This window comes from Ascochyta rabiei, chromosome 17, assembly GCF_004011695.2.
Source record: "Ascochyta rabiei chromosome 17, complete sequence".
Classification (NCBI taxonomy): domain Eukaryota; kingdom Fungi; phylum Ascomycota; class Dothideomycetes; order Pleosporales; family Didymellaceae; genus Ascochyta; species Ascochyta rabiei.
The window spans coordinates 631,910-654,634 of NC_082421.1; the positions used below are offsets into that span (position 1 = coordinate 631,910).

At 52.4% G+C, this 22,725-nt stretch overlaps 4 protein-coding genes across 4 annotated transcripts, besides 4 other annotated features; all 4 read right to left on the bottom strand.

Annotated features, from left to right (window-relative positions):
- The first annotated feature begins 255 nt into the window (after nucleotides 1–255).
- Nucleotides 256–301: a tandem repeat.
- Nucleotides 302–491: 190 nt separating this feature from the next.
- On the bottom strand, nucleotides 492–2,468 carry EKO05_0009596 (uncharacterized protein; the record flags this gene model as incomplete). The annotated part of the gene is made up of 3 exons (XM_038942643.1): nucleotides 492–1,570; nucleotides 1,620–2,313; nucleotides 2,364–2,468. 3 exons carry the CDS (start codon nucleotides 2,466–2,468, stop codon nucleotides 492–494), a joined length of 1,878 nt encoding a protein of 625 aa, XP_038794986.1.
- Nucleotides 1,164–1,362: a tandem repeat.
- Nucleotides 2,469–3,864: 1,396 nt separating the features above from the next.
- Nucleotides 3,865–4,773, bottom strand: EKO05_0009597 (Tetrahydroxynaphthalene reductase; the record flags this gene model as incomplete). Its single annotated transcript, XM_038942645.1, has 3 exons — nucleotides 3,865–4,130; nucleotides 4,180–4,656; nucleotides 4,713–4,773. The coding sequence occupies 3 exons, from the start codon at nucleotides 4,771–4,773 to the stop codon at nucleotides 3,865–3,867; spliced, it is 804 nt and encodes a 267-aa protein (XP_038794987.1).
- Nucleotides 4,774–5,130: 357 nt separating this feature from the next.
- Nucleotides 5,131–5,337: a dispersed repeat.
- A 722-nt stretch (nucleotides 5,338–6,059) lies between these two features.
- Nucleotides 6,060–6,260, bottom strand: EKO05_0009598 (uncharacterized protein; the record flags this gene model as incomplete). The annotated part of the gene is made up of 1 exon (XM_059637572.1): nucleotides 6,060–6,260. The coding sequence occupies one exon, from the start codon at nucleotides 6,258–6,260 to the stop codon at nucleotides 6,060–6,062; it is 201 nt and encodes a 66-aa protein (XP_059493555.1).
- A 2,949-nt stretch (nucleotides 6,261–9,209) lies between these two features.
- EKO05_0009599 (uncharacterized protein) lies at nucleotides 9,210–12,445 on the bottom strand (the record flags this gene model as incomplete). Its single annotated transcript, XM_038942461.1, has 4 exons — nucleotides 9,210–10,248; nucleotides 10,319–12,169; nucleotides 12,234–12,288; nucleotides 12,376–12,445. 4 exons carry the CDS (start codon nucleotides 12,443–12,445, stop codon nucleotides 9,210–9,212), a joined length of 3,015 nt encoding a protein of 1,004 aa, XP_038794988.1.
- Nucleotides 12,446–21,411: 8,966 nt separating this feature from the next.
- Nucleotides 21,412–21,447: a tandem repeat.
- Nucleotides 21,448–22,725: the final 1,278 nt, after the last annotated feature.

Genomic DNA, 22,725 nt, shown 5'->3' on the forward strand with positions numbered 1-22,725 from the left:
CTCTTCTGCTTCAGATGGCTTGATACTCTACCCCGCCTGGCCTTGTCGCTTCACTCCATGCCTCGCCACTACCATCTCCACCGTGACAAATGCACGAGACGCTCCGCGAAGCTTGGCAACGGGGTAGGTTTGAGAGATGCGACGCACACCGCTTGATGGAGGTGGAGAGAACGAGAGAGATGAGGGTTTTGGGCCCGTGGCGACCGAGGAGAGGATGGGTGTTCGTGGTTGGTGTTTGCAGGTAAGCGGAATAAAGAGTGTTTGTGTTGAGTGAATGAGGGAGGGAGTGAGAGAGGAAGTGGACAAAGGTGGACATGAAGGAAAGAAGCTGAGCTATTCACAATTTTATCTATCGCTACCGCTACGATCGTGTATCTAGATAATCGCCCCCCCCCCCCCTTATCTGTCCGTTGTCTGCGGCGAAGACACAGTCTCCTGCCATATTATGTTCCTTCTTCGACTCTCACCACGCCTCACGCCCCACGCATCGTCTAGACAGTGATGCCAGCAATACCGCCGGCCGCGCTCGAAGCGCTGGTGCCGTTATTGGGGGTTCCGAGCCCCTTGCCGGTCTGCGCCTTGACGTAGTCGTTCATCATCTGGGTGATGGGCGCTTGACCGCCCCAGGTAACCAAGCTGGCCATCTCGTCGATCTGCTTCATGGTCATGATGACGGCGCCCGGAGGCGCCTCGGGGAGACCGTACTTGTCCTTCTTTTCTGAGGACTGGCGTCGCTCGGGCTTCGCGGGGGCCCCAGGCTTGCCGGCCTCGAGCTTGGCCGACGGGTCGGTCTTTGCGGCTTCGATCGCGGGCTTTGGGGACTCGCCAGCAGCAGCAGGCTTGGCTTCCTCCCCGGAAGGGGAAGCTGCGGCAGGAGAAGCTTCGGCAGGACGGGCGGCGGCGGCAGGAGCAGCAGCGGGTTGAGCAGCTGGGGCAGCCTCGCCAGCGGGAGTTGCAGCCTGAGGAGCAGCCTGAGCGGCGGCGCCCATCATCTGCATGACAAGGATGAACTCTCCATCGACCTGGCGGACGGGAACTGCAATGCGCATGTTGGCCTGGTCGAGCACAGCGTTGGCCTGGACGGGAGTGAAGGTCGGGGCAAGGAGCAGCTGAACAGCAACGGGGTTGTTGCCGTTGGTAGGTGTGCCTCCGGTGTTTCCCTGGTTGTTCGTGTTTGTGTTGCCGGTGTTTGTGTTGCCGGTGTTTGTGTTGCCGGTGTTTGTGTTGCCGGTGTTTGTGTTGCCGGTGTTTGTGTTGCCGGTGTTTGTGTTGCCGGTGTTTGTGTTGCCGGTGTTTGTGTTGCCGGTGTTTGTGTTGCCAGTGTTTGTGTTACCAGTGTTTGTGTTGCCGGTGTTAGTGTTGCCGGTGTTGATCTGGCGAGCAGCAATATCCTTGCGGAAGTCGTCGCGGGAGGGAGTGCGCTTCTGGGTGGGAGCACCAGCGCCCTGGAGCTGACCGGTTGCACCGCCGGGGTTCTGGAGGACACCACGCTGGGCGACGGCGATGGCGACTTGACCGGTGGGAGGGACGCCCATGGCTTGCATCATCTTCTGGATACGGACAGCGTTGACTGCAATGTTGTTAGCTTGGAACCCTGAACAGACTGTCTGGGTACGAACTGGGCATCTGGACAACGGTAACCTGCTGGTTGAGGTTAGGTGTGACAGCGGCCAGGTTGGTGATAACAGAGTAGCGGTAGTTGTTGACTGCGCTTTGGCCCTTAAGACCAGCCAGCATGCCAGAGTCGATACCATTTTTGACGTCGACGTTCATGAGCATAGGCTGAGTGGCACGAGTAGCCATCCTGAATCCGTCCTGGAACTCGTTCTCCTGAAGACCAGTGCCCTGAATGGCAACCTGAGTGGCACCGCTGCTGCCGAAAGGTGTGACGAGAGTGTTGGTCTCGACGGTCTGGCGACCGACAACCATGTACTCGCCATCAAGCTGGTTGCGTTTGACCATACGGACAGTCATGTCAGTGGTGTTGACGCTTCTCATGGTTTCCTGGATCATCCAGCTTTGGCGGTCAGGGGAGAGCATGGCAACGTATGTGTTACCAGGCTGAACAGCGGCCGACTGCAAGTTCTGCATCGTCATAGCCATCTCTACCTGTCCACCGACCAGGTCTGTAGCGCCGTTGGTGCTGATGGTCATGGACTGGGTAGTGATGGCGACGAAAGGCTGTCCAGTAGAGCCGGTGACCTGGTTGGCGGGGATGGCGGGTTGTTGCTGATTAACGATTATCTGTTGCTGCTTTTGAGAGTACGTCTCGACCTTGGAGCGGTCGGGGAAGACGAAGGAGTTGAGGTTCATCTATCTCTATCAGCCCTCATCATCTTCTATCAAAGATAAATTCGACTTACATCGCCATTTACATTAAGTACCTGGTTGTACTGTACTTGCTGCTGTGCAAATACCGAAGAGCTCAACAAGAGCAGCACGAGAGAGGAGACAGTACCAGACGTCATTTTGAGTTAGGAATAATAGCCACCTGGGCTTTTTGACAAATATTAGGTATAAAAGAAAGTAAAAGAAGAATAATGGGAACGTAGAAAGGAACGACGAAGCCACTGACCAGTCTTACTGCGCTGAGAGGTAACACAAGACTTTTGTGGCAGTCAAGTCTATAAGTGAAGTCTTGGTGCTGATGCATGACTTTGGAGCTGGCACCGGCGATATCGTTCCCGTTGATAAAGTTTCAGGATCGTGCTGCATAGGTGTATGGCGAACAGACCCAAGATCAGGTCATGCTAGCAACGAGTGCATCCGGCGCCCCTTCACACCTACAGGTTCGCGCAAGATGCAGTCAGGGTCAGAATTTGGAACTCTCCAAGAGCACGAAACCTACATCCTGCAGTCTTGGTATCGGCCAAGCCTAGCCCCGAGGTTGAGAATTGAATTTTTCGTACATGCTCAGTTTCAGACTCCAAATGGAGTGTTTGGTTTGGTGGATTCGCGACGAAAAGCTTAGCCTTGTTGTCAAACGAGACAGATCTTCACCAAAGTTTCTCGGGTGATCCGCTGCTGCCGAGAGGTCGGTGAGCTTCATTCGCTCGTTTGCCAGACTCGTAACGCCACTCTGCATTCAGAAGCATTGTGAAGCAGATCTCAGTACTTGACGAAGCCAGTCAAGGCGTTGTCGTAGCTGATTCCGAATGGCTTCCGAGCGGCTTCCATGAGGGGGCAGAGCAATTGTTAAGCCCTTGCAAAGATTCGCTCAACTCATTGCATAGTGCTTGAAGAGGCCCTGGCACGCTATCGCATCTCGACCAATTGGCGTTCTCCTTACACGTAGCTGAGGCACTGGTGGCGCAATTCTTCCAGATTTTGTCTGCACCTTTGCACAATTGAGCGAGAGCCGTGATGAGATGGTCAGACAATGATGTTTGGAGTGATGTTTCGAGATGTCGATACACTAACCACGTTGGGCTCTAATGTTGGCTACGTCACTAAGCGAGGATTTAGAGCTGCTGCACATCTCGATTACCTGGACATATATGTTTGAAAGAAGCTGCTGATACAGGCTTTTTCGGTGCACAGCAGTAATCAATCTTGGGAGTCCAAGTTCAAATCGTGGTTCGTACAGGAACAGGAGGAAGATCATCCATGGGCTGGCACAGCAGCTTCTGCCTCCATGTATGTTGATGCTGTTGACAGGGACCATCATTATCTAAGCGTCTGCTCACGGCGTTTCCCCGTCTTTTTCAGTTTGTCACTTAAAGGGCAGATTAAATGCATCAAATCTTCAATCATTCCATTATATCTTTTCCTCTACTACGAAGAAAACGCCATATCATGCTTCAATACCAGGCCATGGGTCGTAACAAAAGGCTAAGGAGAAAGTTCAAGTCCAACAACAACCCCTTACATGCAAGCAGCACCGTCGATGCCAATGACCTTTCCGTTGACCCAGTCGCCATCCTGCGAAGCAAGGAAGCAGACGACGCGGGCAATATCGATGGGCTGACCGACACGGTTGTGGGGAGACCATGTGCAAGCGTACTCGTCAACCTGGTCATCGCTGAGCTTGTCACCTCCGGGAATGTATTCGCGGCAGACAGCGTGGTACATGTCAGTCTTGATGCCACCGGGAGCAACGCAGTTGACAGTGACCTTCTTCTCACCAGCATCTGTTCATAATTAGCAGGCGACTCACAGCTGAGTCACAGGGTAGCTTACCGATAGCCATGCATCTGGTAAAGGTCTCGATGGCGCCCTTGGAGCCAGAGTAAATGGCGTGCTTGGGAACACCCTTGGCCTGACCAGTGATGGATCCCATTAGGATGATGCGGCCACCAACCTCCATCCTCTTGTACGCCTCCTTGGCGACGAAGAACTGACCACGGGTGTTGATGTTGAAGACACGGTCAAATTCCTCGGGCTCAACATCGGCGAAGTGGCCAAAAGAGACAACACCGGAGTTGGAGCAGCAGATGTCGAGCTTGCCGAAGTGTGCAACAACATCGTCCATCAGCTTGATGGTCTCCTCGACGTTACCGACATTGGCCTTGAAGGCGTGGGCATCAGCACCGTTTCCGAGAGCCTTGATCTCCTTGACAACTGCCTCCGCACCCTCGATGGCGTTGGCGTAGTTGACAGCGACCTTAGCACCGCGCTTGCCGAGCTCAATGGCCATCGCCTTTCCGATACCACGGCCTGTAGAATGTTAGCTGACCATCCTGCAAAGGCCAATCGCTTTTTAGGAGTCATACCGGAGCCAGTGACAACGGCGACCTTGCCCTCGAGGGACCAGCTGGCGGGAGCGGCAGACATTGTGCGTGTGTGAAGGATGGGGTTTGTTGGTTGGAAAGTTGAGATAGTGGGAACCTTAAGGTTGCTGTGTGAATGTTGTAGTAGATGAGAAGTGAGAGCTGATGATGAGTTGCTCTGAGTGTGAAGAGCAGAACATATATACTGCTTCACGACTCGGAACTCCAGCGTCACTCAAGGTGTAGTTCGTCGTGACATCTGGCACCCGTCGGCTTTTGCGCTTGCCATACAGTTCACCCATTGTCTCCGGTTCGGAGCATAGCACCATGTCCGAGTGTTGAGGGTCCTAAGCCTGAAACAGCGCGTGCCTGCACTGCTCAACAGTCCGTAGGGTAGGCCCCGCAGGGTAGTCGAAGTGTCTACCATGGTATCCGGCGAAAGTAGAGTCCCATGGCCCATCGGTGTTTATAACAAGCGTGCACGGATGCTTTAGCATATGACAAAGAGAGGAAGCGCCTGCTGATTGGTGTAAGACCAAGGAAACCTCGGAAGTGGAACTTGCCAAGCCTGGTACTTTCCCCCCCTATTGCACTGACCATGGGACTCTACTTTCGCCGGATACCATAGTACGCTGCTATCCAGGGAGAGTAGCCGGAAGGAGGGGCCGAGGCGTCCAGGGGCTGGCGCCATTGGATGACTCGCGAGCAAGCGAACAACAACACTGTTCTTCGTGACGCGACTGTCAGTTTCATGAAAAGAGGCGTCTTTTTTTATCGACCGCGTACAGAATGAGAGTTTAACAGGTTGCTATTTTCAACAGAGCTACGGCAACATCTGAGAAGGCGTAAAATCGTCGAAACGCAGGTGCCGGTGTCGCGGCTACACAGCGGGTGGAGCTGGCAGTGTTTCTCGGGAAACTTCCGTGTCCATCAGTGTACCCGAAAATGCTTTCAGCCTCAACGATGGAGTGAATCTTCAGAGGCATTTCGATGATGACAAGACGGAGGATATGCCGGGGATCTTGCGTTCGTTGAGGACTGCCTGGACGGGCCTAGTGTCAGCTCTCCAGGATGTGGCCGCACTCCGGATTCACCACTCCAACTCTTCGCTCAGTACACAACATACCCACGAATAGAGGGATCCCGGACGCAAGCTGGCTTCCGTTTCTAGTCTCAACTCAAAGTGCCGTCGAACCCGAGATGGATCGGCACAGGTGTGTTACGTGTCCGGAATGAGTGCAGCGAAAACAGGAGGGGAGCCGAATGCACGGGCCACATCTCAAACCTCACTTCAACACCATATCGTCATCCTGGGGGAAAGATGGCCTAGGAAGCGAGTAGGAGAATTGCCTATGAATGACTGTGAGCAAAATCAAGGCAACCAACGTGATGGTGTACTGACCTTCCTCGCAGTGATGCAACGAGCTCTCCAAATCGGGCCTTGAAAGCATGAGCGGCAGTGGGGGTTTCTTTGTGTCGTCTGCTGAGTGCTACCTGGCTCAAGGTGATCTCAAAAAGAAGTTCTGTAAGAGGTATGACATGTGTCTCCATCTGATCCCAATTGTAGAAAGGCGCTTGCTCTGCAGGTGATCTGCATCAGGTCAGCATTACGGCGAAGATCGAGAGACGTGCATCGCTGAGCCAGATCTACTCGCCTCTACTAAGCCACACCAGAACCTACACGAAGTGCAAGAATTGTCATCATCCTGCGAGAAAAAGTCACAGTGATGGTGTTGAGGGCGGCTACAATGCTCCTGCGGTGCGAACGGCTGCTAGGCAGGGAGCGGTGGGTCCGAGCCTTTAAAGGCAGAGAATGAAATCAGTACGTCCTATCGAGGGTGGAAAAAGAGAAGCCGGGAGAAAGGATGAGATAAGGCTTTCAAGCCCCCTGAAGAACGACAAATATTTTCACGCGTGACTGCCCTGCGCCGGATGATGGCCGAGACTTGATGCAACGACACATGTGAAGAGGGGCAGGAGTTGACGAGTGCTTCAGGATGGAGTTATCCAACTAGATTAATGCAATATTGACAGTTAACGGGTTTCGAGCGATCAACAGACGCTGACCAGTCGGCAGGCATGAAGGAGATCCGGTGAACTGCAAAGAATCCTGTTTTGATCGTTCATAGACAGCCAGAAAGATCAGGCGTGCCAGAAATCACCGGCAAATGGGCAAGCTATTCGTGATCCACCTGCTACCTGCCTTCAGTTGAACGTCCAACGGGTTTGTGTTACTCTGTGGCATGTACCACCATTGATGCACAGAAATGCTGTGTACAAACAGAGACCGAGACTTCACCGCCGCTTGGAAGCTCAGCCATTGCAGGATTGACCCATGTGTGTGCATTTTTGAGGTCATACGTCAGTACCGCAGGTATTTACGTTTCAGTGTTCGGCAGAACTAAGTCCAGATGGTGCAAAGACTCTGAGTAGTTTCCCGGAACAGTTCACTGTAGGGTGGGTTCTCCATAAAATAGTCCGGTTCTGCTTCATGCTAAACTATGGGGAAACCCACTCGCTCAGCCAGAAGTTGCTTGAATGCTATCGGCTGTCCTGATTAAGTTAGATTTATTATGTGCAATTGGAGAGCCGCACACCAAAGAACTACGGTGTGCATAAGTGCGACCGGCTTGACTGGGGCGGCACAGCTACCATTGTATTATACCTCTACAAGTCGGTGAATGCATCCGCCGACTTACCGACCAGTTTGTGATGACTGAGTAGCCTGTTCCTGTGTAGTTCACTCCTTGAGACCCCAAATCGAAGTCGAAGTCCGATCGCACGGTCCACCTGTGTTTGGCCTACGGCTTTGGTGCGGGCATCCGTAAATCTACCAAGTCTCGTATCAGATGTCAAGCGTGAATAATGACCGCAATCAATGTTGGATCCAAACTAGTTTGTGGTACTACATGTCGAAGGGCATCATAGTCTTTTTCGGAGCCTCTGTGAATATGCAGTGAAGTGAAGCAACATCAACCGCTCTGGAGCCATTAAGCTCGTGAGGAACGAAGAACAGTTACCTCACTGAGTGAAGTTCTTTGAGCCCGTAAGCTTGTCGACTGACGAACCTGCAAGAGGACGTCTTGGTATCAATGCCCGTCATTGTGATACGGAAGTACGCTGCACAAACCCGTACGAAAGCAGGTAGTCAGGACTGTCTGGTCGATCTATATTAACTTTACCTAGTAAGGCTTGCTGGCCAGGAGCCCTGCTGGCAGTTAGACACCCAATCAAACCTAAATTGTGGATACGGTACCAACGGTGCGGGATATAACGACAGGTTTGGACTACCTCAGACTGTCAAGGATCTGCCGAACGTAGGAGAGTCTGGTAACAGCGCTGTACATTAACGGTACTACGGCCAACGCACGACGCCGATCGGGGAAAGTGGAGATGCGAAGTTTAGAGCGTGCAAGTATGAAGTACGTGCTCTTGTCCTCGTCAGGGTTACTCGGTTGACTGTGTCTAATTCTCACACCACCCAGTAGCGGAGACTGAGGTGTCGATTTAACCTTGAATCTCTTGAGATTGATTACCCTACTTCGCCCGTCACTCAAGACTGCCCAATATATTCTGGATTCCCTCACTGATCGAGCGTGTCAACAACCAGAAGATACCGAACTGCAGTTCGGACTCTTACTGGACTCGCCTATATCGAAACGCGCGAGGGTAAAGAACCCCACCATGACCATATCGCTCCATAAACCCACAGCTAAGGGTCTCCCTTCAACGCCTCCATCAGTCATTCACTGCTGAAGAGACCAATCACCAGCTCGGACGAGATGCACGCAGGGCCTACGTATTTCATTTGAAACGTCAGTGCGGAATTGAAAAAGCAACACCACCACGATGGCTTTGGTAACGGAGACAGCAGGTCGAGCAGACATGTGCATCGCTCGCTCCCCGCCATTACAAGATGCCTTGCCAGTGCACCTCGAGGTCACTACCAGACACCAAAGTAAAATGCAGGACGGCGATACCATACTCAGTTGACGGCCGTCAAGGGCGGTTGAGCATCAGCGTCTCTTCCTCATTGGTAGACCCTATAGCAGGAGACACCAACCCCGCTTACGACTATCTTCGCACCTCATGACCCACAACACCATCACTCATCGTCATCGCCTTGATAAGGTATGTATTCGTATTTCGTTCCCGCTTACAGCAACCACCTCTCTCATCTCTATGTACTATACATTACTGATCCTGATGCAGTCGACCAGTGCAGTCATGGATGGTCTCGACCGTTACGACAAACGCCATTACCGAGTATTTGCGCACCAACGCCATACATATATCGGGGAACAAATAGACCCTGACGGAAAACACACCGATACCGTAAAGCAACTTCTACACCCGTTGCTGATGGGTATCTTCGAAGAAAGAGATGGACAAAGATGAATGAAGGTGGAAAAAAAAAAGTCAGAACGCCTGCTATCACATCATGAGAGGAGCCCTCGAAGGGCGTACAGGAAACAAAGCAGAAAAAGCAAGATGGGGCTTTTAGCCTTTTGCCAGCTTCTCCAGTTTACTGCGGATACCGTCCGAGAATCTGGTCGCCACACCCTCATCGATCACGTCGATGCAGTGCGACAGTACTGAGAAGCCGTTGTCCAACGGGACCGGTGTTCCTTCCAGCGTTGTCAAGGTGGGGATTCCCTCCTGTCGAGACAGGTACCTGAGGACCGTCTGATGGTCTGATGTCAGACGGTCGATAGGAAAGGTAGTGCCTTGCTGCCGAGGACGAACGGCTTCATTGTGGGTTAATGCGTCTGTCCATAGGACAAGAGAGGCTCTGTAAACCGCGCCAGGCCACCAAGGCGGTCTGATGCCTCGTGGCATCTCTCTGACAAGCCGGAGAACCTGTCCGGCATGCGTGATTGCTTCTTGTACGTCGGAAATGCACTTCTTGTGAAGCCAGAGCATCTGTTGGTATGTACCATCAACGCCCTCCCGACGGGCCAACCTTTCGATCTCCGGGAAGTTGGTCACGGCATTCATGCTAATAAGGTGAAACATGACAAGCCCTGCTTGCATCAGAGGACACATTGGGTTGGTCTTGAGATACCTCTGTGCGAGATCAAACCAGCGCCCCAGCAGGGCCTGCACCTCTTCGAGGCGAACCCGTGTCGACGCCGCAGTGAGCGCCCTATTACGAGACCTCGAAGCTACACTGTCGGAGAAGCAGCTGAGGAGTTGACAATACTGGTTTACAAGAGTCTGCAGCGGATGAAGCAGCAAACGCAGATGCATCGGGGTAAGATGCACCTCCTGAACACCCTGAATGACGATCTCATCATCCAAGAACTGACGGAAGAGCTCTTTGAGGCTTACTGGCCGGGCTCCGGAACCGACCGATGAGTAGCCGTTGGAGAACTCGTGGACTTGATTGAAGACCTGAGACCACTCAGAAGCATTCGGAACCTGCCAGAGGCTATCTGAATCAGGCATGGGAGCACCGCATTCAGTGACAGTGAACAGAGGAGCTGAGTCGTGGAAGAGCGAAAGGTCTTGATCGACCATAACCCACGAATAGATGAGGCTGTAGTGTGTTAGTAAGGTGCTCACTTGACAGATTGTACCGACGGCACACAAGGATTTCCATCACTTACCGACTTCTCGCTTCCTGTTGCAGCCACTCCCGCCACAGTACCTCTGTCGACACACCTCCATTTATCTGAGGCTTAGCCACTGGATGAGTATCCAGGATGCCTGAATGTCGCAGCATCGAAAAATACATGCCTCGTTGACCCATAGCAATGTCCATTTGCCATTTGTCGCCACTCCAAGCAGCCTGGACAGTAAAGAGCAGAGCCGCGCGAAGAACGATGGGGTCACCGGCCATGATTATGTTTTTCTCGATTAAGTCGAACAGTGAGATGCGGCAGGCCTCGGTGATGCCACCGGTCAACCACCTCGCTTCCATCGAAGGAATAGCCATGGCGCCCTGAGCGATCATCATGAGAATCAACAAGCTCGAAGCCTTGTCGTTGTAATTCTGCATCAGCTCATTGGTGTCCAGCAGCCCTCGAGACGAAGTAGGAAAGTAGCGCTCGAAAGAGTTGGCATAAGACTTGAGGAAGTACTCGAGAATTCGAGCGGGTGGCAGGATGATAAAGTTCGAAAGGGATGCACTGGACCCTGGAGACTCGCCGCTACTAGAAGAAGAGCTCATCGCATCTTTGTGGATGTCGAGAGCTTTGTGTAGGAAACTTTGCGTGATTACAAGGAGCTTGTCTCTGGTGCTTTCCTGGAGCTTTGCGATCGATATTCTGCCTTCTTGCTGGAAGTCCGACTCGTCCCAGGACGGTGACCAGTTGCTCCAGCCTTCGTGGTTCTTCAGACTGAGCTCCAGTCGCTCAAGGTTCAGCCGTGCGGTGCGAGGACACGAGCTCGACGGTATTGGCGGAGTGCAGCGAAACACGGTCCAGCCATCTTGTGCAGCGACAATAGCACCAAGGTCTGGAATGCCAGCATCTGCGATTGACGAGTGCCGATTTGAGGGGTAGAACATCGACGCCGAACTGCCAATCTGGAGATCTGAGAAGGTTTCTTCCATTCGTGGCGTCTGAAGAGGTGTTTGAACCGGTCCAAATGCCTGAGTGGGTGACATCTCGGGGATCATTCCAAGAATACCATCTGTTCGAGGACCCATGCTGATATCCATATTCATAGACATCATCAGAGAGGGATCTATCCGCATGGTATCAAACTCTGCACCCATGGCCATACTGCTCCAAGGGTCCATCATGAAAGGGCTCGTCTCCGGGTCCGACTGACCTCCCAACCGCACAAATTCGTCATATCCAGACATGGGTGTCGAGCCCATAAAACCGTTCGCCATGTTCCCAGCGGCTGGAAGTGGTGAAAAGAGTGTAGGAGGCTGCAGGATCGTGCTTGGTGGTGACTGGTCGAAGAAGGGAGGAGTGTGGGAAAGCGGCAGCTGGATTTGCTTCTCCTGTGGTGTTGGGATTGCAGGCGGCTGCACTGGCAGAGATACCGACGAATTTCTCGACTGTGGTGCGGACGGTGACTGCGACTGCCGTTGCGGTATGCCGCTGGTTGGCTGTGCGGGCTGTTGCTGCAACAGCTGAGGGGATGACCGACCTTTCGCCTGTGGGGGCTGCACCTCACGGGCGGGTGAGTTGCTAGCCGAGGTGTTCTGAGGCTCTACATTGCCTCCGTTATCACTCGAGCTCCCAATCGACGCAGCTTCTGGTGGGATCCCGACTCTGTTCACATTCTTCGATGCCCTTCGAGTCGGCCGCAGTGTGCACTTGAGGTTCCTCTGTGCGCATCGACTGCAGGGAAACTTCTTATCACACTTGGTTTTCGTCTTTGCGCAGTTACTGCAGGCAATAGGCGTTCGGCCAGCGGACTTTGGTATTATTCCTTGGATTGAAAGTCCTTCTTCGTTGTTCTGGTTACGCCCATGTACCGTGTAATGGCGTTGCAGGAGATCCCTAAATGGCTGTCAGCCAGCCCACCCAAGAAGAACAGTGCAAAAGCTGGAAGAGGAAGACATACCGTCGAGCAAAGCTCATATGGCAGGTGAAGCATTTGAAAGGCTTGATGTTGGTGTCTGTACAAGAGCGATCAGCTGAAAGCCTGTGGGCCGAATGCAACACTAGTCGAGTCGTAACGCATCGGAAGGCATGAAGGGACTCACGAGTCAAGATATGCCTTTCCAGATGTTCATCTCTGGTAAAAGATTGTCCGCAGTAGATACAGAACACCATTTTGACAGTCGAAGGCCAGTATGGACCGTTAACCAAGAGATGGGATTGAGGATAATGGCAGGCAACGTCCAGAAAAAAAAAGGGTGTTGGATATTGTTGCAGCACAGGTCCTTTAGCGTGGAGCCAACACGAACGACATCAAAATGAGGAAGAGGTGAAGAGAGTAGTGACAACAGCGGGAGGTATATCGCTGTGGCTTCGGGCGACTACGGACACTTGTTACTCAAGCACGGCGGAAGTGTAATCCGTTATAAGCGGTCGACGTAGGCTTCCGCCTTGCTTCGTCGCCCAGGCTAGGACCGCTCCCAATACTGGTATGGTGCTAATGGTGGGAATAGCGAACGTCAGGTCGGAGCTCCGATTTGATATGCTGAGATGTCTGACTAAAGACGTGTGTGCAGCTACGGTGCTGGTGCTCGTAGCAGGGTTGCTCGTGCTGAAGAAGTCTCAGGAACAAGGGAAGGTCCAAGCCACTGCTTTGCAGCAAACAGATGGAGAGCAGGAGCGGCAGTGAGGTGCTCGCAATAATAGAGTGTGAGTAGTTGGTCGAGGAAAGGCAAGGACCGCCGACCGCTCAACGCCAGTGAAGTGCGACTAAGCGTATGAAAGGTGTGAGTGGGTTCAATGGTTCAGTGCCCGGCGTGCCATTCCCAACCAGGGATGTAGGTGTGCATTTGAAAAGCGATGAATTCGTCAAACTGAGCGCGACAGCGATGCACTAGTGCCTCGCAGTTACATGCAGAGACGCCAGGTGCTTAGGTGGGTCAAGGCCCAACTCGGTTAGTGTTGGATCTGCTTTCGGCGACTAGGGGATGCTGCACAGCGTTGATGATAAGACTCAGCCTGTGCAGGGATTGTCCTTGGATCGGCTGCCATGACCTGGGTCGGCGGTGGAGAAGGGTTCGTTGTGTTACGGGGAATGGCGCGCCGAGCCTGCGTCAGCTACCTAGGCTGTGAACCGAACCATGGAGCGCGGCCGCCGCCCGAACAAGCAAGCCGCACAGGTGTAATGTATTCTGCAATACGACGGCATCATTACTGCCATAATGCGACTACTGCTGTCCGACGCGGCGGATGGTGAGTTGGAAGTCAGAGGCCAAGCGCGAGGTACGCTCACCATCTATTTACGAATCCTTTATAACTGGCATCACAGTGCTGACCTTGGCCGCTACCAGTAGGCTTGTGAAGCGATCGACGCGAGACCACATGTTTCGCCTACGTATGTTCTCACGCGCAGTGATCCTGTTCAGGCAGACTGTCAGCACACACGGCTGAGTCGTGGATGACAGCAGCCGAGTCCTGGATATCAAAGCAGCATACATCAGATTCCCTCAGTCTTCTATTCGCCCGTCCAAGGACGAACCCTCGACTGCTGTTTGGACCAACGCCCTGACGTGGCTGCTGGATCGTGCGTCCCGACACACGCATCGAAAGTGCCTTTGTGAAACCTGGAGCGTGCCTTGACTCTCGACAAAGTTCACGCTCTCCAATTGCCCACGGGCAAGCTTTCGTATAGCAACACGCTTAGTGTCGTACCCTTCTCGCAGTTACCCACCAATTCGCCAGGCCCACAGCTCTCGTAAAGTCAAGTGAGCTATTCGCCAAGATGCGTCCCATTGTGCGTCAATGGCGCTGAGCCGAGCCGCCTATAATTAACGTCGCAAGCGAGTGATCATCCTTGCTCAAGCTGTTGGCTAGCGTGGCGTTGCACTACTTCACGTGAGAGCGTCTGCACGTGACTCGGTCCTTCGTTACTGTCTATTACCGCTTCATTGCGAGTACATGCGAAGAACATGTGAGCATGTGCATGGAGGTATTGTTGAGTTGAACGAACCTACTACACCGCCCGCTCCTTGCGCACAACCTTGCTCTGTCGTCTAGAAGCAATCCATAGCCATTGCACTCACCGCTTAGTTGACCAATTGCAGTCAACGATGACACCCTATGCAGTGTCCCTTTACTCGTCATGTCCAGTCTTGTCGCGGAGGCTGTCATTTTAGCCCAGATAGTGCTTGACTGCTGGCTAAGGCCGTTGCAGATCTGTCATGGGAGAGTCCAGCTCCGAGCACGCAGCGTTTGCCCGGCGTGTTATCCACACGATGGCTTCCTTCTCTTCCCACGATGCAACGACACTTCGCGTGCACAGCGACACAGCGCGAGACTGGGGCGACCCGAAAATTGGGACTGGCTGCCGTGATCAACACGCGAATAACCCCACAGGGAATCACGCTCCAATTGGAAACGCGCATGAGTGAGATTACGGATCTGGCTTTCTCCACGCTTACAGCCAGCCCCAAATGTCGATCTTTAACCAGAGAAGTCCATTTGGAGAAAGATCTGCTTTGCAATGTTCGATCCAGTAGTACTCTCTAACCTGACTTTCACAACCTGTGCCATTTTGGCGAGCGTGGAAATCCGAGTATGCGATAGCCACATGCAAGCGTTATTTCTCCCCGATCCCGCGCGAACAAGGCGACACTAGAACATGCGAAAATTAGAGGACGGTGTTCTGGAAACCAGCGATGACTGTTGAAACAATGACCATTGATTCCTGACTGCTAGTGCTGCGCGGGTGGATAACACGGACTCCACATCCCAACAAGGTCAATCCATCGTTTCACCTTCTTGACATCTGAGTTGGCATGGACGACACTACTTTGACTTCCAGAGCTGCTATCTGCCTGGAAGATATGGCAAAGCGTCTTATGCATCAAGGACTGTCTTCTGCCTATCGATTCTCTCATAATCTGAGGCAGACAAGACACTACCTACCAGCCGCAGTGACAGGCTCGGGCTGCTCCAATCAAGATGCCCTAACAATACTAGCGCCAGGTCGGCCAACGCCAACCATGTTGATGGATTCAGAGGAATAGCGACCTTCCGGGCCATTCAACACGCTGCATTGACCAGTCTAATGTCTCTCCAGATGTCTCGTCCAAGCGTTGACAACTCAACAGGCGCCAGTTTTTATTAGAGTTCACAAATTCCACGTGTTGATAGACGGCTGATGATGTCTGTCACGGCATGGCCTTGCATACATGATGACGCTTGGAATGGCTGGCACATCTGCTGTGTACTGTGGCGGCACATCTCGCTGGCATGGGTCCCTGCTTTTCTCCGGTAAGATTGAGGCTTTGTAGGCTCCAGCTGGGCTTGCCAGGAGCCGGATCCATGATATGACGATCACCATATGCGGAACTTACTCCTCTGAACAGCCTGTGACGCAGATCACTTCATCTTCTTGGTACATGGATTCTGAAGGTCGATTGAAGCAGAACGACTGCATTGTGGTGTCTACGAGTGACCGATAAGCGCTGCATGGAGGCTATGGTGGGCTAACGCTGAAGTGGGGTCACAGGAATGAGAAAGCTGCAATTGGATCGTGAAAACTGGGCGCATATCACTTCCTACCGTTCAGTAAGAGGATTAATGCCACTGGTGATCAACCTGGAGAATGTCCGCTGTTGAACATCTTCTAAACACGACTGTGATCGTCGCCGTCCAGGAAACATTGAGTTCTCCACAATGATGTGATTGGGCGGGGGCGAGGGGCGGAGGTGCTTGCTCAGCCTGCCGAGAGATCCCGCTGCGGAGAAATTCACGCTTCGCTTGTCAGACGCGCATACGATCATGCTCGAGGCGCAATCTCACGACATCCGGTTCCCCTCCGGATCGTGCACAGCTGACTCAAGAGTTTGAACTGTCGACATCCTCACCGATTGGAAGGGGCGGGGGGAGGGCATCAGACGATAAGAATAACAAGATCTGGCAGATAAAGTCTCACACGACAGAGCTGACAGCATCCTTCGAGGGCACTTTCGCAGCCGTACATTGTGGCGATCATGCAGGGCTACTGTATGACAGTATTGGTGGCTGTATGTCCGAGGCTGATGTGAGGGTCTACAGTCGGTTTAGGCATGGTGCTCGAAACGTTGCGCCGCTCGACTTCATCTTCTCACCTTGATCGACATCATTGCGCATACTGAAACGTCGGTACACTTCAAATATTTCACCGAAATCGCCAGTCTTCTGTTATGCCGTCCACGAAGAATTTGGCCTATTGCGGAGTAAGCGACAAGGGCTACCATGCAGTTGTGATCTGAAGGGACTTGCAAGCATTCAAACTCATCTGCCGCGTGCAAGTCTACCCGAGCTTGCACATTGTACTCCTACTTACTTCGTAAAGTAACTTTCATACGAGAATCAGCTGCAGACACGTCGTGCTATACGCTGCGACTGACCCAGCAACAAGTGGATGACTATGAACAGGGTATCTTGAACATGAGTTCTCATACGCAGCATGAGGTTGCACCTCGCAGCTCGATGTCACGTTGTCCCGAACATTTGGACTTTCTCTGACTACGCACATGTAGCTGTAATCTGTACGTCTTTAAGTGGTCCAACCCCGGATAATGAATGCCTGCTAGTGGTATCGCAAAACATGAACAGCGCCTGTGAGCGCGGCCAATTAATGGGGCCCATCAGGCCATTCTTTGTCAAGGTGAGTTTGACTATGTCTTATCCATCTCACGGTGAGCGTGGGAACTCCCGTACCAGCCGCTGCTAATACCGGACAATAGCTAACACGTGGCGTCGTAAGCAACAGTTGGGTTGCTTCGCATGGGTCTGAATAGTGCCAGATACGGTAAGCACATGTAGATGCTCGTTCCCCAGGGCTGCAGGATTGTCCCGGGAGAAGATGCGAGTGCGACAAACACTTAGAAGAGTGCACCGTTGCGCCATTGATGAGACACGTTGAGACCTTGCAACAACACTGGCCTACACGGTTCGAGGAAGATAGCTCACAGCCACAGCTTGATCGGTGATGACTCAGTTGGAATTTTGGACCTTGATCTGTGAGCGTCTCCATGTACTCGACAGCTGCCATACCTGGGCCAAAAGTCGTTATCTTGCAAGACTACTCACGCCACGCTCACTCAGCCCAACGATAGTCCTGATGTCAACCTTGTCGAAGTAAGAACGCAGATCAGACTCACCTGTACTGCGTGAAGTTCCACAGCGAGGCACACCAGGGTCCTGTCCGCCACGGTGGGAGCGATTCTGCCATCTGACACGATCTTTCTTGTACACTCTGTACTCAGAGGTACATGCATCGGTGTCTCGGTATGTCAGGCTTGGGCTAGGGGGTGCCAGGCATGGATGAATATACTGCACGTTATCTTACAGTATTAAGAAAACCCAATCAGCTTACGAACAGGAAGCAAAAACGTCCTACCCTTACTAATATCACTGAGAGCTATCAAGCGGCCTGGCACAAGCGGCAGAAAGAAACAGGGAGCAGGGATTCGAACAGAGTCCAGGTGTAGTTGTACCAGTCGAGTATGCAGTGCGTCTTTCAAGCTGCGGCTAATCTAGAACGCTGGCTGCTGGCTGCAAACAAACCCCAGCAAACACCGAAAGCCCTTAGTCATGTTGTCATTGAGAAGTCCACTTGTCATTGTGACACGGTCCTCGAAAGAGAGAGTGTCAAGAAAAACCCGCACCTATACTAGGCTAAGCAGGTACTCCCGTGAGACCGAACAGTCTGGCCATTGAGCCGCTCCCGGTAAACCGAAAAACTCTGAGACGTCAAGACTCCGGATGAAATTTTCACTGCCTGAAGAACTTTTCGGCGGATGTTTGTGAGATGGTTGACCTTTCAGCAAACGCAAGGTCATATGCCCAGCCGTGTCAGTCTTTGGCGTCAGTCTTTGCCGAAGGAGCGCAGTACCATCGTCCATGGACTATGCGACAAGCAAAGACCCTGCATCCGAGCCAGCCAATCCGGGGGACATTCAAAGTCCGGTATGCCGAAGACGCGATAGACCGCTGTCAAAAGATGCTGCTGCCGCCCGTTCAACCACTGTGCCGAAGCAGTGTAACAAGCTAGATTATGCATCGCGAGATCTGAAGCTTTCAGCCAACGTGGTTCAATAGGTCTCCGCGTGGCTTCATGTTGCACTAAAGGCTCACATGGCTCTTATTTCGAGGCGCAAACTTCCCAACCAGGTGGTTAGAAGCGTGGCTGGTTCCCGATACCAAACAGCTGTGCTGCATTGGCCATGGCACAAGATCGTGTGGACCGAGGTGCGTCAAAGGTAAGGTGGCTGCCCTACGATAATGTCTGGGTACTCAAAGAGTGTCTTCAAACTCGATCAGGAACGCGAGGTGCTACAGATTCTTCGAATTCGGCCATTTTGACGTGTCCGACGAAGATGCCGTGAACGTGCCTTCGTGTCGTCATCGACGACAAGTCGACGAGAACGCTGTCAACAGCACTCTTTTGGAGGTCACAACATCTACTGGTAATTGGAAATGTCAGGGTACAGCTTTGATCCACCAGACTACACGCTTCTGCTTCGAGTTCCAGTCTCAGAATACCAGTTTGGCCTTAAGCTGCACTTCTCAACGTCGCGACCATGTACGCGCTTGAGGTCGTACACGATGCACGGTATAGCAATGCTATATTGCAGACTGTGATTGACCTCTTCCTTTGACTTCTTGTGATCCGGAATACATCGGCGGTCTGTTGTACAAACAGAATACGCAGAACTCCACTTGAGGGAGATGGATGCGCTCACGTGGATACCAACTCATCAATGAGAAATAGTAAGAGCTGTTTGGACCCTATTGTCCCGCAGATGGAGCTGTCAATCCACTACCCACACACTGCGCACATTGAGAAACACGGGGTATCGTCGGTTATCGTGAAATCTCGTTCGGGTTCCAGCCTCAGTAAAAAAATCGTTTCGTGCGCTGGTACATCACGGGAATTCAAATCACGGAAGAATCCGTTTGCTACCAGGGAAATTTACCCAGCCGCGACTCGCCTTAATTCCACTCGCGTTGGATTTGGAAAGCTTGGTGCTGGATTAGCACCTGCGCGACATACAAGTGGTGTGTGTACCACGGACGAGATACCGTCATAGACTTGGAAGCCTCGGCGGACCTCGTGAAAATCAGTGCGCTACGAGTCTTGCGCAAATTACACACAGACTAACCCTCCTGGCCCCTTTTATTAGGCTAAGCTCAGCCAACAAAGGGCAACAGTCTGTCAGTTGTTCTGGAAGCAAAGTCCGACCTTGGTTGTCTGCTGTAGGTAGCGAAGGCGAGAAGAAGCAGTTTCGAAAGCCGGTTTGCTCCTGACAGGGCACGTGCAGAGCCTAAAAGTAGCCCTGAAACCGAACAATAGACGCGCGTAGAACTCCGCAAGTGTGAAGGCTCCAAACAATGGCCTTGCACAGGAGACAGGAAATCCGGGTTTTTGCCTTCGACGGTCCGGGGCGATCGCGGCACGCGCACCCGCCGACGCTTCTTACCCTTGCACGCTAACTGTATCAACGGCGCCAGGGCGATCGTATTAAAGGTATCCACTGTTCTAGTTCGGTAAGGCGAGGCACCGGGGGTATGCTGGGATTGCAACTGTCAATGCGTTCCCTTCCGATCCTTCCCTGTAGCTTTTGCAGAGATTGTCAAGATTCGAATCAAGATCTTAGCGCCGATTGACCATGCGACGTACCCCTACATTCTCTGCAGAGATATGGCCATCATTACCCGACCGTATGGAGGGGAACGGTCACGGGAGTATGATAAACAAGTGAAAATGGCTGGTCGTGCTGTTCGGTATAACTTGGCCTGCACACTTAAATGGTGACGCAAGTCACTTTTGCCAACGCACTCACTGTGCGTCAAGTAGCTGGTGCCATGCACGTAATTTCATCGTTTCATCCACACGTGACGTTTGTGTGAGACAGCAGAAGCCTGTTATTGCACAAAGTACTGGAGGATAATGGGGGACGTGGAGCAACAGTCGTTTGGAAAACCGCCTGGAAAATCGATTGATAGGAGCTCACTGTAATCAACGATAGGAGCTTTGTCCGATGTATGCTGATAATACATTCTTCATAGTAGATTTGCTAGTGGTATGACGTTCGAGTAGCGATATGATGGAGGTCTATAGAAACAATTTACCTGACATAGATCTTCAGGTGTCATAGACTGCTGCGAGTGAATGGACTGCAGAAACCGATACTCCAAGCTAGAGGAGCTACGAGACAACATTGTTCACCACCAAGAACTGCATGCACAAGCGGCTCGGTCTATGTAGAGCACTGGCAGTGATGAGCGCCATGATCAAAGGACCAGATCTCGCGACCCTTGAACTAGGAAAATTGCTCGAGCCATGGTGGGCTTCCAGGCACACAGATTGTCAAATGCCGGTGCAATAGCCAGAACGTTCGCGATCGTGGCGTGATGTTGCTGCACCCCCATGTCTCTATACCATCAATAGTGAATGGCTGTTCCACGCGAGACAAGAATGTCTTCGGACAGTGATGGCATGCAATGTGGAGATGACTTTTCGAACCATGATAGAATTTGTCTGGCCATGCGGGGCCAATACTAAGAATGCTGGTAGAGGTCTTGTTGAGAGTTCTCTCATCTCCTGTAGTGGGTGCCAAGATTGAGGCATCTCTACCCCGGACAACTGGATGCGAACTCGAAGCGAATGGGCGAGGCTAGAGATTCTGTCATACGCTTTGTTTCTTGCACGGCTATCACTTGCCAGGTCCTTGGGATTGAGCAACAAGAAAAGCAATAGCCGCTGTCGCCACCACGTGGGCTGATGTGAGAGAAGCTGAAGCTTACCTCAACAGTAAAGTGCGCACCCTTCTCAGCCTGACTGCACCGAGTATCTCGACTAATGTAGACGTTGTTTACGACGGAACATGACAACACAAGAACGGAAACGAGAGCGAGGCCAGAGTACCTGAAACAGCGATTTGGATGAACCATTTCAGGGACTCTGTTTGTTCTCTCACAGCGAGTTTCGCTTTTGTTTGGTACCTGAGCTTACTCTTTTAACATGACTCGCGACGCCATAACCGAAGACTAGGGAGGTTAGACTACTTGACAAAAGTCGTTAGTCGTGTAGGAGATAGCCTTGCGTTTAGACGTGAAAGTGGCAGGGGCGGTAGGGGTGTGGCGGAGGGCGGAGGGCGGAGAATCCTTTGCCCATTTTCGGAATGGGGAGCCGCAGACTCCACTGACGTGAACGACATCTTCAGCGCATGTCAATCAACCTACGCCATTGCAACCATGTCGATCCGCATCATCTCTGCGTCCTGGCGAGCTAGAAACAGCGACAGTTGCTTACTTTCCACACAAAATCATCGGAGTACTACTGGATTTAAGTCTGTACGAGCTTGCAAAACGCTCGTTTGAGCGCTGACTCGTATCGTATGAACCTTCACACGAACGAGTAAAAGCCGGACTTCACGCTTGCCATGAATAGCTGCGAGATCTTTAGACAGTGCAAGCTGGGTACCTCCCTTATATGCGAGGTCCAACGGGGCTCGTGTTTTCGGATTTTGGGGGAATTCCCGTAAGCGCTGATCATGGCAATAGAGCGAAGATATTCAGCCTCCCACACCATAGGCTTGCTGAACAATTGGATTGATCGATAGCAGGAGATCTTTGGGTTTGAGGAACCCGTAATGGAACTCCATCATTGGCGCCCACACCGGCCGTGGAGTAGTATTGTCAACGGTCAAGCGAGAAACCAGTCGCCCAGAGTCGCATCGAGACTATCTGATTATGATCCACCTCATCAAGGATACTAAGCCGGGTTGCCTTCAACCTGTCAAGGATGATATGCGGGACTCAGCTTCCCGGGACGCCGGCTGTACTGCGTGCATTGTGCAGGTTCCCATCAGCAGCGGCGCAACCTGACGACCTCGATTCCGGGCGGGGCCTGCAAGAGGTCCAATACTGCGCTATCGACAAGGTGGTGTCTTGGTTCCTCTATATGCACGAAGCGACGCTGATTGAGATCATGAGCGTTGTATGATCGGCTGTTGATGTAGCAAATGCTTGGCAGGTGGGCCTTCGTGAAGGATCTCGCATCCACCGCGAGATGACAGCCGCACCGATGGAGTTCTGAATGCAGCGACGAATTCAAGGTTCTTTTTTTCGAGCTTTCCAGACTTCGTGCTGGTTGTGAGCCACCCCTCGTTACGCACCAGAGGCCTGACCTGGTACAAGGTGTTCTGCTCAGAAAGACATGCTTCAAAAAAGTGCGGTCAAGGGTTTAAGACCTCACCATTATCCGTAGATGTGGTTCACACAGGTCCAGGCTTTCTGATGCCTGGCTAATGCTGTGGTTGACAGCAGAAACACGCGGGCTCCCTGGCCACCCCGGCTCACATGAGGGGATCCGGTAGAGTTAGCTCCGACTTTGAGACAGCGCCTTGCTACCAGGCCTCCACGTCTCACCTTTACTA